An 18,567-nucleotide genomic window follows, 5' to 3' on the forward strand; every position below is an offset into this window, starting at 1 on the left:
AATATTTAATAATTGGAATATTATTGCAAAACTAATGAAAGCAAGGATATAATTCATTGATTTACATTTATAAATCGAGAGTTTGGGATTATTTTAGTCATTTAAAAAAAACTAAGATCAATTAATTCTAAAGGAAATCATTGTCTGAAATTTACTCAGAAAGCCCATATTATGAGGTTATTAAGAACTTCGAAAAGTTATCTCACTCAATTTCAGGGCTAGAGTCTCCTGTTCCTATATTAATACCAGAGGGAGGAATAATATAACTTTCCAAAGGTGTCTGACTTCAAAGAGAACCAATGAAAAGTCCAAATTACAAAGTCTTTTTTTTTTGTAGTTACAATTCTTTATTTTTTGTTGTTGTTCATTGTAGATTTGAGGGCTGCACACTGTGTACCTGATTCTCCATAAAAATAAAGAAAAAAAATATAAAACAAAATTCAACTGAGTCATGGCAGGTAAGCAGATGCAAGCAAAACTTTATCAATAAGTATGACCATGGCAACACTTCTTTACCCAGATATATGCACATTCTTGCGGAAAGGAATTTTTAGGTTTGTGGAATTTCCACCCCACCACCAATCTGGATGAATAATTTGAAGGTGGACAATGTGGATGCCTGTGGCCAATAGAGCACTTTATGCAATTTCTCAAAATGCACATGTCTTTGGCCCCTTTCCAAAGTCAGGACTGTTGATTCATAATGAAGCAACAAAATCTCTTCTGAAAGTTTACTCCAATGAAGCATGCTTATAGTCTAAAAAATTATAGCTCACAACAATATAGCCATGCAGTGAAGGAGCATAGAGTTAAGGCTACCAGCAACAGATCTCCAGCATCTAAAAAACAGCAAACAGTCACTATCTGTGCAGCATCTAGAAGAAGCAAAGCTATAAGAACAACTATGAAATCTCAAATAGTGGGATGCACAATATTCCTAGCTAGCAATATAGTGCAGGCATGCAGCTGTGGAGCCCACTATTCTGAGAAATTATAAACTTTCCACTTCTAGCTGAAATACATCATTTAACGAACTTTTTATTGAGAATGAAATGGTTAGTATCTCTTTACTCTTGTCAATATCTATTAATGGTGGCAGGGAAGAAGATGGATGAAAGAAAAAAAAGGTTGTGTCTGTGGTTATAGGAAAAGCATAGTTATATTTTTATTGTGTTAAGTAAAGATTAGATATCTGTTTACTGAAACAGATCAGTTTAATTTATGTCATATGTTCATTACCAAATATTCTGTGTGTATATGTGAGTGTGTAAGCATATACATATTAATTAAAGGTACACAGGAAGAGACAGGATAGGAATGGGGAGCAGAAAGAGAAAGAAAAAAAGATATAGGTAGAGGGAAGAGAGCTGTTCAGTTGTTTCACTTGTGACTCACGTGTCTTTGTGGCCCTATTTGGGATTTTCTTGGTAAAGAAACTGGGGTGGTTTGCCATTTCCTTCTCTAGCTCATTTTACAGATGAGGAAACCAAAGCAAACAGAGTTAAGTGACTTGCTCAGAGTCACACAACTAGTAAGTGTCTGAGGCGAGATTTGAACTCAAGAAGATGAATCTTTCTGACTCTAGGCCTGGCGCTCTATTAGATGCAACACTTAAGCTGCCTGGGAAGAGATTAGAGAGATGCAAATCAGCTCCCTCTTCTCTCTCTAAGAGAAAGAGATAAAAAGGTAAGAGGAGAAAGGATGCAGGAGAAAAGATGGAACACCCTACTTCTGCAGCTTAAAAGGTACATAACCTAGAAAGTCACTTATCCCTTAAGTTTTGTTGCCCTATCTCTAAAACGGGAATAATAATGCCTGCTCTATCTCATAGAGTTGTTATAAGAAGAAAACGAGGCAACAGGAATGAAACCACTCCATAAAATACATAGGGATATGCAAATAAATTTGATTACTATTATTAAAGTTTAGGCATTGGTATTAACATGAGAGACGTAAAGGAGAGAAAGGAATGAATGCCATTGACTTAATGTATAATCTATTATCTCATTGGATACACACTGGAGAATGGAGATGAAATCATGGAAACTCTGCCAAAAATGGTACTTGAGAGATTATTTGATACAGAGCTTCAGATATTCTGGGATCTGATATAAAGTCTTTGCAATGTGATCATGTGTGTTTCCTCTTCTCTGTGAGAGACTAACATCTCCTGGCTATTACTGTCAAAAGCAATTTATGACATTTTTACAGACATTTTTACTTGAATCCTTTCAGCATCAGGGTCTACCATCTGGAGATTCAAAATCCTGTTGAAAATCAATAATGGGGTTACTATCTCATAATCCCTTGATTACTTTCCACCAATAACGGACATTCATTTAGAACAACATCTGGTAAGTATCAGGAGATTTTCTTTAGAATCAATAGGCAACAAATATTTATTAATAACTGATTATGTGTCATGTACAGTGCTAAGCAAGCTAAACTATGAATCCTATTACTGTTTTCTTAATGTTGGCACTGATGGCTGATACATTTTTATTTTTGTCACTTTCCTGGCAGCTGACAGTAATAATAATATTAACAATGGTCTATTATAAAGTTTTAATGTTTGCAAAGCATTATATTACTTCCCACTCAGCAGCAATGTTTATTCCAGTTTTATGTTCCAATGAGGCTGGGTTGGTGTAGGTTTCAATTTAGTTATGGTTCTGGCACTACTAACTAGCTATATGAGATGGGGCATGTTGCCTAACCTCTTTGGAATTAATGTGCTTCATTTCAGTTTGTGGTGTTCTGAACTAGATAATCTAAGCTGCCTTTCAAGTACAGGATCTAATGATTTCTGGTATTCTATTAGATTATCTATTAGATGACCCATCTATTATAGCAGACCCTTAAAGTCCATCCCAGGACTCTATTCTCTGACTCTATTTGAAATAGCCACTTAGGATCTCTTTATAGTAGCAAGAAACTATCCAGCTTTAATTCCCAACATGATCAATATAACTAACTCTTGATTCCTCAGGCCATCCAAGACTCTATTTATTTATTGTCTCCTTATTTTAAACCTTTTGTCCATTTTTGGACTTGTTAGTATCTTCATCTGAGGATACAAATAGGGGAGGGAAAATAGAACTAAAATCAATCAATCTGATTATTTATTAGGAAAAGATTTGAGTTGGAGACTAGATGGATTTCAATCTATCATTAAATTCTATGACTAAAGATGACAATGTTGTGATCCTGATTAAGTAAAAAATGGAAGCTTATGTCAATTCTCCCTGCCAGTTTTATCAACCTGGACTTTGTTATTATTTCAATAATGAAGGCAAAGAGAACTTTCCTTAAGCCATCATACAGGATCCAAATATTCATCTGTGACAAAATTTATTAGCCTGCAATGGTTGGATGCCATTGGCTAAATTCACTACTTCACTTGATTCATCTCTTTAATAAAGATGAAGAAGGGCAGATTGTATGTATCTGACTAAAGCTATACTGTATTATTTATCACACAATCCTCAAAAATGCTGGCTGAATTGAAGCAATCGTATCTATTAACATAGCTGTCTGTAAGCACTGTAGAATGTCAGCAACCAGGGAAAGCCTGGCACTGAACTGAATCCATCATTCCCATTATTCAAAGTCAAGGTGTTTCCTTTCTCTCTCTCCCTGCAGGAGTCATGTGGAAGAAAGAGAGAAAGTATTTAAAATAAGTAAATAGTTTTAGTCATTATAATAGAATGCTAGAAGGAGGCCTACCAAAAGAGGAGAGAAATGGAGAGTATATTTTCAAAGTTGTTCTTATGTCTTAGACTTTCAAAAATTATAAGCGCACTAAAAGAAATAGCAGAACAATGCTCCTTAAAACAGACAAGTGAGGGTTCTTAGAAAGCTGAATCTGTACTTACAACATTAGTAACTTTTCTTATTGAGAAACATGCAGTTCTAAGTAAGACATAAGAAATGTTTAGTCATTGCTTTGAAGCCAGATTCACCACATATGCATGAAGTACATTTTTCCAATTGCAGTAAGTCAACATACACCACAGACTTCCTCTTTTCCATCCTACAGGGATGTGTTACAGGGAAATGTGTTTCTTGGCCCACCTTAACAATGCTTTGATTATTAATAATTCAAAATGCAAGAACAGGACAAGAAAAATAGAATGTTAGCATATGTTGATGAAAAACATTCCAAGCAATCTACTTTTCTATATTATCTACAATATAAGAATGTGGATAATACCTGGGTAAAGATTGTAAGCATAGCATATGCATGACTAAGAAAGAGTAGAGCACATAACAACTCAAAAAGAAATTTTAAGTAAAATAAATATTGAATTATATTAAATTAAACAGTATCTTCCCTTTATATTACACATATTAAAGCCCTGATTAACATAATTCCTAAAGTACAAATATAAATAAAATACAAATCCACTGAAAACTCATGGTAAAAAGAAGAAAGGGGAGTGGCAATAAGATGTTAAATATTAATAACCTATCTAATCTATTTCCTATCCTTTTTATTGTGACTTATCAAGCATTTGCTACATGTGTGGCATTGAGTTTGCCTTTAGTTTTCTGTCTGTTTTCTGGTGATGACTAATATATATTTATACATATATGAATATATATATATATATACACATATATGAATATATACATGCACATATGTATACATAAATATCACCTTTAAACAAAAAAATGCATTGATCTACTACTCTGCATGATAGCAAAATTTCTAGGTGGTTTTCAAGGAAAAAGGCTTTCGGAAATGTGAAGGATATGGAAATATAATTTGCTGGTACAAAAATCTGGAACATTCACTTGCTTTTATAATACTTTATTATCCTGTTTTCATGTAAATTTAGTTAAAACTGTATTAAGTTAATCTGACTCAAAATTAGGTTGGAAAATGTAAAAGTAAGAAAGAAACATACTTAAAATTCAATTAGCCTTTTCTCTACAATAACAGTCAGGAAATCTAGTAATTCTTTAAGTTTGTTATCAAAATATTTCATTCTACTCTACATATCCTTACATGCAATCTACTAAAAAAATACTTTTAATCCATGCATCACAATTAGCAATGGAGAATCAAACTACAATGTCATAAACTAATCATTTTCTAATTGAAAGGATCAATACAAACAATTCAACACATTTGAATAATATCTGACAACAGAACATCAACATGTTTAATTAAATGGGTATAATATTATAAAAATTTATAGACACAGTAACAGCTACACACCACAGCAAGTAATCAGCAAAAAGCAAGTGGCAAAGCCAACGCACAGAAAGCACAAGAACACACAGAGTTGCAGCTGATTTTTGCACCTGGAGGATGCCATAATGGAAAGATCAGCAGGTCAGAAGCAAAGCCAATGATGGCATGATGCATGCAATGAGGGAACTGGAAGAAGCAAGCCACTGCAGACAGACTTTATGGTAGTTAATGTATGAAAAAGCTTACTTCATTTAGAAAGCTCACTAATTGGTCTACCGTTAAATAATCAGTTTTGTCTCCATTGCTGAAAAGAAATTTATTAGAAAAAGTAAGTTTCTGTATATGATGCTATAGTAGGTACGATTTACATGTTGACATTTGTTGATAATCCTTTCTAAGCCTATTTTCTAAGTAGTTGTTCATTCTTTTAAAGGCCAAAGACCCTTTGTAAGAAACCCCCTCCCATATGAGCACCACAGTCAAGACTTTTGCTGTTCTTTTTCCCTAGTAATTAATTAAAAACTGTTAAATTCAAAAACAACATGTAAGTCATCCACTTTAGATAATTCTGAATGAATGAACTTTCCAATAATATAATAAGACTCCATATTTAATCTAGTTAGTTTACAAAATGTGTTAATAACCTAAAAGAGCAGGTTAAAATTACAGGGAGTTAGTAAAGCCAATGCAAGAAAAAAAGTTCCAGGTGCTTCCTTTAACTTATGTAAAAGTTTCTCGAAAACTTGGAGTGAACTTTTACATTGATAAATCAAGGGAAGGAAACATAACCCTGACCTTGCCTGCTAGTGTAGGATAAAGTAGTAACAGGCACGGTTGGATACTCTATTCATAATGCACTGAAATGTAGGGGCAAAAAATATGAGAAAAACCTAAAATGAGAATGATACAGCTTAAGAGTCACTTTCTATAAAACAAAACAAAAAAACAACTTACATTTTCCTAAAGAGGTCCTCGATGTCAGTCCGAGGACAAATTTTTTGTGTTAGTTCATAAAACTTTTCATATGTAAATGCCGCAGGCTCGATTTCATCATTCTGGAAAGAAATGCAGGGATAGATTATCCATTCAGCACTAGTTTTTCAGTGAAGGTGTGATAAAGGCAATGAATTGCTACCACTGGAATCTCAAAGACTTTGTGCATGTGGCTAGGCAAAAAAGCCTAGCCACAACCAAGTGCATCTCAGCAGTAATTCTACAGGGAGTGAGAGCTGACTCTATTAGAACACAGGTGGCTAGGCTTTTTTCTTTGCCATACAGCCAGATATAAAACTGCAGAGAGCTGTTGGAACTTTCTCAAATACACCTGAAAGAAACATGAGTAAGGAGAAACTATCATTCTCTAGCCAGTATTGATGGCTGTGTAGCCAGTACTTGTCTGTAGGTGAATTTTTTTTTTAAAGGCAAAGTGAGGCCACCATTCTGTTATTTTTTTCCTTTTGACAGTTTTATAAAACCAAGAGAAAACGCTTTAGGAAAATACAGAACGCCTTTATTTTCTGTTTAGTTTTATGTTGAGCAAGATTTGCTTAAGTAACAACACTGACATTCATTCTCTTTGTCATCAACAATACTAAGAGCTTGATTCTCCTATATGTGAAAGGTAACAGAGAGGAATAAAGAGGGTTTATATGAAGAAAGATCTTGTGCATTGGGAGCTTTGATAATTTAGCAATATCTATGACACTTGGAGTTCTATAAAAGTCTACTGGGCCAAACTTGCTTTCAAAATACATGAGTATTTACTTAATCTTTCTGTTAAACTTGTTGATAGTCAACATCCTACTTTGTAGCCAAAATGGCTTTTCTAAGTCAAAAAGATATTTTAAACTTAATTTTCTTAATGTGGATAAGAGAACAAAAATGATGAAACAGTCATCTATGAATTTTAAAATACCTGCATTAAACCTACTAGAGTATGCCGAGATGCAAACCAATCAATTCCTACTTATGTTTTTTTCTGTTTGTTTTTTCATGGGAGAGATGGTGCATGCAAAGCTAGGTGTTTGGAACAATTGATTTAATTCATGACATATTTATAATGTTAAAAATAAGAGACAGCAGTATATTATTAAAATAACTTCATAAATACCTTTCCGCTGGGAAGACCTAACTCCTTAAGTGCTTGAAAAATCACCTTTTCTGTTTTACCTGATGCAAAAGTTCTAGTAATACTATAGAAAGGGAGAAATAAAATGGAAATGATGTTACTTTCACGTATTGGCATTTTTTATTTGCCAAACAAGCCCCAACCATTTTCACTTCCCCAACATACTTAATAGTAACAACAACAACAATAAATAACAACTGAAGTTCACATAATGTTTTAAGTGTTACAACAACCCTACAATGTAGGTAGAAGAGGCATTATTATGTCAACTCTATAGATAAGGAAACAGGTTCGGAGAGGTTATAAATGACCTGCCCGTGACCACACAGCTAGTGTCAGAATCAATATTAATTCAGATCTCCCCAAAGCCAAGTCTTAGTCTCCAACTACTCTGCCATGTTACCTCTTTGTCCCAGCCAATGACAGCTTAGGAAAAAAAACTGAAATAAATCTTCCCTCTAAAAGAAATGCTCCTTCTAGTAACAGGTAAAATTGAAGAACAGGGAAAAACCAAAAGGCTTCCTAAATCGAAAACAGTGGTCTGACCGTGCAGTTTACTTTCATCACTGGTTCTGCTACCAACCTGTTTGATCTTGAACAAATATCTCACCTCTCTCAGCCTGAGCTTCCTTATTTGCAAAATGGGTATGGATTACATGATCTCAAAAGACCCTTTCCTTTGCTATCTCCTAGCATATACCACAGTGCCTTACATGTGGGTCAATAAATGTTGATTAAAAGAGTGTTTTTGTTTTTGTCTTTCTGTTTTTAAAGAACAGATGGGAAGATTAGGAGGAAAAAGATGAGTGATTAGTCAATAAATACTGTTTAAGTACCTAATATATGCCAAGCACCATGCTAAATGCTACGGGTGAAAATAAAGGTAAAAGACAGTTCTTGCTTTCAAAGAGCTCACAGTTTAATGAGGGAGACAACATGCAAACAATTATGTATAAACAAGCTATAAACAGGACAAACTGGAGAATATCAACAGATGGAAGACACTAGAATTACAGGGCATCAGGAAAGTCTTTGAAAGAAACTAGGATAGCCAGGAGGTGGACATGAGGAAGGAGAGAATTTGAAGCAGGGGGCACAGCCAGTGAAAATACCCAGAGTCAGGAAATGGAGTATAAAGTCTGAGGAACAGCAAGGAAGTCGGTATCACTGGATCGCAGAGTATGTTAGTGAGTGGGGGAGGTGTTAAACTCAGAATAAAAAAATTCCATCTAAAAATAAATCAAAAGTTAAAAAATATGATGAATTGAATTGGTATTTAATGGAGGATAGGAAGCATATAGAAAGAGCTTAATAAACATTAGTGGAATCGCATTATCAATGGAAGGTAACAGGTTTTAGCAACAGTATCATTACTAACTCAATCCACTTAGATTTTAGAAAATAAATAAAATTATGAAGCTCTATGGAATGTAACAGCACTTGAGGCACAGCCCAGTTTTATTGTGTTACCAGAGAAAGGATATTTTGCTATTAAGTGTTTTTCCAGTTCAACATCAAACTAGGCTATTCTCTCTACCACTTGTCTCTCTACCAAGCAATTTTATCTAGGATTGACTCATCTAGTAATCTGTTAGTAACTGTTCAATCATATTTTGCCACAGCTTCTTCACCACTGCTAAGTTCTGTGTGAGCAAAATTGCTGCATCCTCTTAACTCTAGTGACTGATGAAGGTGAAGAGAAAACTTTATGAGTTGACACATTGGTGTACAAATTTCCTGATGGTGATAGATGTGTAGGAAGCAAATATCTTATTACACATTCTTTGATTAAAACTTAAAATGAATTCAGGATGATAAAGAAAGAAATGTCAGACACCGAAATACTATAAGCTGCTGCCAATTCTGCCTCAGCCACTCCAAGGGCTTTCATTAAACAATTATAAGAGCATATACTTCAGATTATCCATCAAGAGCTTGTTAACTCTTCAAGTTTCCTTTTCAAGTCTATCCACAATTTAGGTCAAAGGCTTAATTTCGTCTGGAGACAGTAGGCTTGACATCTAAGCCAGAGAACTATCTGAGTATAATCAGGTTTTTAATGATCTCTACTAACCTCCCGCTCTTTCATACAGCTCAGCTACTTACGCTAGAGAAGATAGCAACCTTCTACTGCAAGCACAGTGAATGTGAGAATAGACACTTCAGCTCTAGACTCTGATTTCCCAAAACATATGGGGAGGAATGCGCTTTGGGTAGATTTATTGGGCATTCATACAAAGCTTTTCTGTTTCCAGTGGGGTCCAAAGATTTCCCAAAAAGCTTAATTTTAATGTGTTTAAAGTGGATAGAAATGATTATCTATGAAGACTACTAAGTCACTGGTGAGCCCATAGCTCTTTATTCTCATTTATGGATCTATGCACAGAGAGGAAGCCTCACTCATGGTGTACCTTCATGACACAAAGAAACTAGGCACTGGCCATTCCTAGAGTGGACGTTGTCAAGATTCCAAAATTCCTCAGCTTTTTCTCAAACCAGTGGACATAAATACTTGAATTCAGTTAGTTATCACAAAATTAAGTTTATATGGACTTTCAAATATTTAACATACATGTTTTAGTTATTGCAGAGAATTTTGGGATCCCCCCCACCCACCATAGAATCCCATATTTAGATCAGGAAGGGACTATTGAGGCTATTTATCTAACTTCAACTCCTTCATTTCACAGTTGAGGAAACTGAATCCCAAACAGGCTGTGATTTGCCCAAAGTTACAGAGCTAGTAAGTGGCAGAGCTAGAATTTGAACCCAGGTACTTTGACCCCAAATCTGTCATACTTTCCACTGTACCATGCTGCCTTGACTAGGTATCCCTAACATATTCTATGATTGGATACTAAATATCAAATGATTTGATGACTCTTGGTCAAGCATAAAAAAATCTTTAGCAAAATCCTAAATCCTAGATGTTATAGCTAAACTGAGACAATGTAGAACATGTCGTATAGCTTCGGTTTAATTGGGCAGACCAACTATTCAATCAACAGGCATTTATTAAGGTACAAGATGCTTAGGTGCTAGGGATGAAAATACAAAAGAGAAACAGTAATCTACCCTCAAGGGGTTTACACTCTACTGGAACAGATATCACATATCATGCTTGAAGAAATGTGGCACTAATTTTTATGGAGCCATAGGATACCAACATATACCAAAAGAGGACACTACAAAACCAGCTCTTCTTGGAAAGGTGCTAACAGGGCAACTCTTCTGCTTTAGCTACAAGTCTGCTCTTCACTGCCATCTTTTCCCCTAGGCCTTCTGTAAGGTAAAGCAAGTGATGGTGAAAAAGTATTAGAGGCAAATGGCAGAAGTGTTCATCATCCTACATTCCTCAGCCCATTCCTCACTTTCTGACTCTCACTCTTGCCATAAATTCAGCTTATATAGATTGGGGAAAGGTAGAAGTAAAGAGAGAAGTAAGAAGGCAAGTAGAGATAAAAGTACTATGAGAAGTACTATGAGTTTGTGTTGCAGATACAAACAGGTAGATAGCCAAAGACAGAGACCTAGAGTGACAGTGACAGAGAGAAAGAAGAATATAAAACTCTGTGTGTGATTCCTAAGACAGACATAATGAGAAATGAGAAACAAGATTTGAAAATTCCTCAATTTGTCACTTTCTTGACCTTCTAGATGTGGCACCTGAACCATGAGGTCTGCTCAGTGGTGCCATTGGTGTATAGCCATCCCTAATCTATATCATGACACTGAGTATCAGCTTCCTTGTAAAAACAGTGCAAACCACATTAATATTTTCCATTTAAAGATTTTGAAAATTAGTGTTATGTAATCATAACTGAAATGACATTTTGAAAGTATTTACTTTTCATATCTATTATAGCATTCACTAAAATTTCCACCAAGCTCTTGGCAGACTGCACACCGGAAGATCCTTCCACAATTTCTGGCCTCGTAAAAATCTTCCATCAACTCCAATAAACTCCTCTCTCCTGCCCCTTTCCTCCACTCCCAAATAACAGATGTCCTGTGTCAAGCACCTGTTAATATTGGCATGAGCAGTTCATCAAAAGCCACGAGCCAAGATTACATAGGTCTGTGGTATATGCCAAAATACCTTAGTTATTTACTTTATAAAGATAATAATGATTTTGTATGGAAATAGCCCAGAAAAAGATATGAATCACACATGAATCACAAAAGTCTCTAGACCCTGCACAACAATGAGAGTGAGTAGGAGATTTATTGACAATGAAACTATACTGGTTAGTTAAGAAGTGGCCCAATCACAACCTATTTGCTTCACTTTTGTCCATGTTCTGGAATAAACCTTGTTTTGGAAGCTATACACATTTATCTATTTACATAGATCTATTTATCTATTAACATAGTTCCAAGTTGCATTTCTGAGCTTCACAATATAATTTTTCCCACAAAGTTTAGATAACTTTTTCAATATTGATTTTAAATAAGAAATGCACTGTTTATTTAGCTATAGATTCAGGACACTGGGATATACTAAACAGTTATGCTACCATAACTCAAATGAACAAAGTGTTTTGAATAAAATAAAGATTAACTAAAGTGTTCTCAAAAATTATTAAATATGAGTTTATTTTTTAAAATTTCTGAACTAGGCATAAAACATTCACTTGCAAGTTAAGCAAAATGAATAGAAAACTGTTAATGAACATTTGTCAACCGAGGAATTTATTACAAGATGAGAACTTGAAAGAAGAATTTTTAAAAAGCACTCAAATAGTGTTCCTTTCTTTGCACTTTTCCTACTTTCCCCCTGTATTTCCCTCACTAAAGCATTCCCCATTGTGGAATGACTCCCTCCACCTTTGTGGTATGAAGGTAATCTGGAGTTCTGGAAGACTATACCAGTGGAACACAAGTAGGAACCATTGGTCTGAAGAGGATTTGAGCATAGCACATCAAGAGATTCAATAGCTTTAACTCTAGCAACAGCCCTGTTATAAATTCAGAGATGATCAATGCCATAAGGTCTGAACACAATTTCTTCCATCATGGGAATTCAAGATATCAACAGACAGAGAAGGGCTTCATTCCACATAGGTACAGGATGCACTCATACAAGGGAAATAGGGGATCATTTGAGTATTTGAGATGTCATAATATATTATGGAAGCTAGTTCATGTTACTAAATTACTTGAGAGTAGAAACATGGGAATAATGCTAATATCATTCTTACACATAAAAATTTTTTTTCAAAAATTAAGGGTTGGTCCTTTGACTTAGTGATCCCACTGCCATATATACACTCCAAGGAGGTCAAAGACATTCAGATACATACCATATGCCCTTATATACAATACATATATATATACAAAAATATAAGACTCTGTAATCAAATATATATGTCTACATACAAAAATACATTGTGTATATATATATATATACACACACACACAAATATACATATATACATAAAATATTTATAGCAACATTTTCTTTAGTAGCAAAGAACCATATACCACTATTCACTCTATTTGTTATCAGAAGACTCATCAGTAAGAATTAGGCCAGTTCTAGGATTCTCCTTCTAGTAGGTTACCTTGAAGGATCATCTTCGGTTGGGGGAACTATGAAAACAGTGGATGGGTTACATGGGTAAGAATTAATTCTAGGATTTGAAATAAAAACATTATTCTGGAATTTGGTTGTCCTGTATGCAAACAACTTTCTATAGCTACCAATTCGTTCTTAAAAATAAATAGAAAAAGATGCTCAGGTGATTTGGATAAGAGCTATCCCTAGCATCCAAGCTTAAAGTCATCTCCACACCTCTATCGCTACCTTCAAAAATCAACATAGAGAAAAGAGATGAACATGCCTTGCGCTGAAGGATAAAAAAAGTCTAAGTCCTATTAAACCTAGTTCTTTGAAGTTTGAAATGAAGTCAGGTTTCCCGTGTTCCTCATTCTCATCAGAGTTTGGAATTTACTCTTCCATTCTAGTCTGAAGATAACATTCTAGAAAGAATAGAGTGAATTTTCATAAGTAGTTTTTTATGATAAAGTATATAAAGAGAAGATGGTTCTGAGATGCTGTGATTTGCTAGAGATAAAAGTGTGGCTAAATACACACACCCATCCTAATACCATTCTAGGTAAGGTATTACCTAACATCCTAACTCTTAGGATTCTAACAATAGACTAGTAAAAATAGTGAGAGACGGTATACATAAATTATTTACTTACCTCCTAACTGGAATTTTACCATTTGTGTTTGTCATAAATGCCAATTTCATCCAGCTGAAATTCAGAAAAAAATGGTTAACTGTTTCTTTGGGAAACTAATCTCAATCTACTTAATTTTGTGTTGTAAAAAATAAACAGTAACTAATTGAATGCTTATTCAAAGAAACTCAATTACTTTGAAACTGAAAGATTAAAATTGAATCCTATAGATTAATCAGAGAATTTGGCATTCCCATTAAACAGCATTCATTATGAGAATCTGTCAAGCAGATCATTTTCTTGGAGTTTTGTATTTCATCATACCAACATGGATCATTGGTAGTACAACTGTGCAGTTAAGCTCTAGCAGTAAATTGACTTCTCTACAAAGTTTCCTAGCTCTGCTAGAGGTCTAGGATGCCATTGTCAGAGTGGCAGAACATCCTTGATTCTCTGTAATGAGAAACCTTACTCAGCTTGGCAGCTTGTGAATAGAGAAGGTAGAAGGTGGGGGGTGACCCAAGGTTGAGGATTAGGAGGGTAGCAACAGTGATATGGCAAAGGGCCAAGGGATTGGCCTTACTTGTGCTTTGTCAAGCAAGAAGGTGCTAGCAATGTGCATTCTGATAGTTTATCTTTTCCAAGGCTCTAATTTCCCATTAGTTGCAAGTAGAAAAGAGCTGGATTGTGTCTAAAGATCTGTTCCTAGATATTCAGACTCAGTCATCAGAAGGACTAGAAAAGCTTACACATGTACCAAAGAGCAAACTCCCAGAAAATTCTGGGTGAGTAAGTTTTCTTAACTGTTCTCTAGACTGAACATTGCCCCTTTTCAAGGCTTCATATGTGCTGCACAGAAGTGCTTAGGCCAGGTAGAAAAGCTTATTATGTCAAAATATGCCCTTATAATGCTAATATATAACCACTATATTAGTCAATTCCACAGTTTCATGGTTTAGGTATGGATGGAGAAGGGGAACAGGACTCAGGTTAGACACAAAAGATCATCTTATTTCCAACTTTGACCATCTATTTAATGACAACCAAAAACAAACACAGATGCATCTCTCTCTCTCTCTCTCTGTCTTTCTCTCTCTCTCTCTCTCAACATATGTCTATATCACACATATGTGTATGATAAACAACATTCTCAATTTTAAAAGAAACAATCAGAAAAAGTACTCACTGTTTCTTGAGGCATGTCATTGGACTAACATTGTTGGCTCTAAAATTATGTATGATGGCTCTTAACCCTTCTACCCATTGCTGGAAGAAAAAGAAAATGAAAATGAACTTAATGAGGGAACCTAAGAGAAAAAAAATTAAGTGATCTAATTTTTATTTGATTTTTGTCCTAAAAGAAGACTTTTTCGGCTTCACAGAAACTAACTTAAATAGCATTTCTATAATCCCTTGGCTCCAACTCTCCCTTTTACATTTTGCACTTTCATATTTCATTCTTTAATAAACAGGGGTTATGGTTTTCATTCTTTCCAGCCACATAAATGTGGCATCTGAACCATCATTAAATAGTAGGTCACCAACAATGGAAAGCTGTCCTCTGATAGATTTATTAGCTCCTCTCTTTACAGCTTGAATAAGTACAAGACCTTCTTTATTCAGTTAATGGCAATTTCAGTAATTCCTAAACAATATTATACCATAAGTGATGACATATTTAAATATTCCCAGTTTAGAAAATGAATAATTTCTTGAAACTCAGAGGCAGACCAAATTTGTTATGGGATTTCATCCTAATCTAGCAGTCTGTTGCATAATCTACCTGCCTTTCTTTCCCAGAAGAGTCTTAAAATGAAAAATATTCCAGTGTTCATGAGGATGCCTAGGAGCTAATAGCACACAGTGCTTACATACTTTCTGTATTAGGATTTAGTCTTCAGCAGCAGTTCAGCCATTACCTCAGAGATTTACAAAGAAAACAGTGGAAAGGTTATGTATGGCCTTAAAGGGATTTGATCTATGTAGACCATTATACTAGTAAGTGCCAATCTGTGAACCAAAGCCAACTTTTGCCTTTAGGCTCATGCACATGGCTCCTACTGACATCAAGGGAAGCCACACATGTGAGCCTAGGGAAAGAATATAACCCTTAGTAAAATGTTATTTAATCAAATGGACATGGGTGATGGATTAAAATGGATCATAGCCCAAGCCCGTGGAGATCATTTTCAATGGTACACAATATGAATGGTCATTATTCTACCTTCACGAGGGGAAAATGTTTTGAATCTATTATGACTTGAAAAGCACAAATTATTTGTGGTTTATTTGTGGGTAAGACCTCATAGACCCTAGCAAAGTTAATGGAATAACCATCAGTGAGGAGATGAGGCATTGGTACAGAAAAGTACTAATGTTCTTTTCTTTTCTTTTCTTTTCTTTTTTAACATATCACTACCAGCATCATTTTGAGGGAAGATGAGGGACATACCAGATGCATCTTCCTCTGATTAGACTTAAAAAAGGAACTGCTACATCAGGAATGCCTTGAGAATCTTAAATGACAACCCAAAAAGCCATGGTGTGCGGACAGAGAAGCACACATGCTAAACAGGACGGAGAGCCTGAACAAACCATACACAGTCGTTTGGATTATGAGATAGGAGAAATAAATAAAAGACAAAACAGCCTCGAGGTGTTTATCATCAGACTTTACGTCCTATGTAAAACTCAGTATGAAAACACCTCACTAGGGACCAGTGAGTCCTTCCTTACTGACCTCACTAATCGCAGGCCCATGAAGCTTCCCCACATTCGACATAAAAAGCCTACATGATCTGTTCAGTAGTAAAAGAGACAAATTGCTTCTTAATTTAGAGGTATGCTGCAGCTTCCAAAACTAAAATAAATGAATTTGCCAGTTTCTTTTCCCAATTTTCCAAGTTTTGAATTCATTCACTTGTTCTTTCTGTTCCTTGCAATTTAGCCACTCATATAGCTAGGTGATGCAGTGGACAGAGTGCTGGACCTGGAGTAAGGAAGACTCATCTTCATGAGTTCAAATCTGGCCTCAGACACTTACTAGGTGTGTGACCTCAGGCAAGTCACTTAAACCTGTTGGCCTCAGTTTCCTCATCTGTAAAACGAGCTGAAGAAGGAAATGGCAAATTAATCTAGTATCTTTGCCAAGAAAAACCCAAATGGGGTGATAAAGAGTTGGACATGACTGAAAATGACTGAATAAGAACAACAGAAAATATTAGTTACCATTCAAATGAACATAGGGGCTAGGTTTTGAATGCACTTTTAAAAAATCCCAGAACCTCAGAACTTCAGTGGTTGGAAGACCTTAGTGGTCATATAGTCCAGTGCCTAATTAAAAAAGAACTATCCGTACAACATACCTGAGAAATGATTGTTCAGATTTTGTTTGAAAACTACCCATGAGGGGGAACTCATTCTCTCCCAAAGAGTCCCATCCTACTTTGGGATAACTCTAATTGCTGGTAAAATGTTTTCTATTATTTAAGCCAAATATACTTCTTTATGGCTGACATCTATGGTACCAAACAGAATAAATCTAATTCTTCTTTCTTTAATAGGTCAGCTCCTCAAATATTTGACGACAGCTACCTTTCCTTCGCTTCCTTCCCCCAAAAACCCTTTTCTAATTATTCTGTGTATTTTAACTATGGAATCTAATTCATTTTAAATGAAGTGGCTAGGGAACTTCAGAACAGCTGGAGGAGGTTTTACAGATCTTTTAATTCAGTAATGTCTCCTCTACTTTGTGGCTGAGGGGGATATAACAAAATGGGCATCGATATTCTCAAGATATTTGATCTGATTCAACTTCTCATTTTACCGATATAGTTCAATTAAACAAATATTTGTTAAATGACTACTCTATGCCCCTGCTGAGCATTGGGTATGCAAAGATGAAGTCATATACCAGTCCCCGCCCTCAGCTGCTGAAACTGAGGTCCAGAAAAGTGACGGTCACACAGTAACTAGATTGTGTCAGAACCAATGAAATGATCCCAGAACAAGAAAATCAGATGTCCTGTTTTCCTGTGAAGTTCTGTTTCGTTTAGATCATGTTATATGGACTTCATCATGGCCTATCACAATCTCTTCAATTCATCTTCATTGTAGTCCTCCCCATCTCTTGTCAAATGAATATGAAACCTAATTCAGAAAGTAAATAATAGTGAAAACTTAACAAATTGCTGGATTCTTTGCTTTCTTTTTTTTTTTCCCTCCAAAAATAATCTGGTGAAATGCCAGCAGATGTCAGTAGAACCTTAGTATTTTGTGCCAATGTTATACTGTTAGGGAAATGAATAATGAACAATTTTTGCTTTCCGGACTCACAGAAACATGAAATTTTCACACAGATGTCACTTTGGAATTTCTGAAAATAAGCAAAGATGTGAATCACCTGCATTCTCAGATTGTTTTAATGGAGTGTTGTAGAAACCTCTACATGGCACCTGACTTGGACAATTAGTCTTAAAGGTTACCAGGTATTCACACCTGCAGGAGAGCAGTCTAAGTAGGGCTTAGTGCTTAGTTTCTGACTTTGATCAGATTTAGTGAAATGGAAAGCTAAGACATAACCTAGTCAATTCAGATGATATAGACCAGCAAAATAACTTATATGGGAAAAACTCCCCTTTTCCCCTCATAAATTTTTTTTTTGGTCAAAATTATCTTTCTGTCTCTGCTTTCCACTTAACTTTCTCTCTACAAACAAAACCTTAGCAGATATGTCTCATTAATCCTCATTAACAACTCTGAGAATTGGCTATGTTTTGTTCCTTGTGGTGTCAGAGTGGATTCTATGATAAATGACACTAACAAGATTTGGACCAAAATATGGTACCTTATTTGGATCTCCCATAAACTAATCACCTTGGTTTTTTTTTATATATCTATTTATTCATTCAACAAACATGTATGAATCATATCCTGCAGGCAGAACGCTACTAGATTAAGAGGAAATTTGGAGTTTAAGTAAGACTAACACATACTGAGTATCCCAAAAATCTTAGTGCAGGTTTAAAGCTACAATAGCTTAAATAAATTC

The 18,567-nt window shown here is 35.2% G+C and overlaps 1 protein-coding gene across 8 annotated transcripts in view; it reads right to left on the bottom strand.

Moving 5' to 3' along the window:
- Positions 1–18,567, bottom strand: part of PLCB4 (phospholipase C beta 4) — a 461,946-nt gene that overhangs the window by 103,007 nt on the left and 340,372 nt on the right. For 7 of the 8 annotated variants that reach the window (XM_020985786.2, XM_020985793.2, XM_020985777.2 and 4 more), the window contains 5 exons: positions 14,704–14,783; positions 13,539–13,592; positions 7,311–7,392; positions 6,155–6,255; positions 5,447–5,504 (listed from right to left, as the gene is read on the bottom strand). In XM_020985786.2, coding sequence (XP_020841445.1) covers positions 5,447–5,504; positions 6,155–6,255; positions 7,311–7,392; positions 13,539–13,592; positions 14,704–14,783 — 375 coding nt within the window. Of the gene's footprint in view, positions 1–5,446; positions 5,505–6,154; positions 6,256–7,310; positions 7,393–13,538; positions 13,593–14,703; positions 14,784–18,567 lie in introns of those variants that run through there. The other variant, XM_020985839.2, reaches the window with a different exon arrangement.

The sequence above is a fragment of the Phascolarctos cinereus genome, unplaced genomic scaffold (genome assembly GCF_003287225.1).
Source record: "Phascolarctos cinereus isolate Bilbo 61053 unplaced genomic scaffold, phaCin_HiC Scaffold_2;HRSCAF=192, whole genome shotgun sequence".
Classification (NCBI taxonomy): Eukaryota; Metazoa; Chordata; class Mammalia; order Diprotodontia; family Phascolarctidae; genus Phascolarctos; species Phascolarctos cinereus.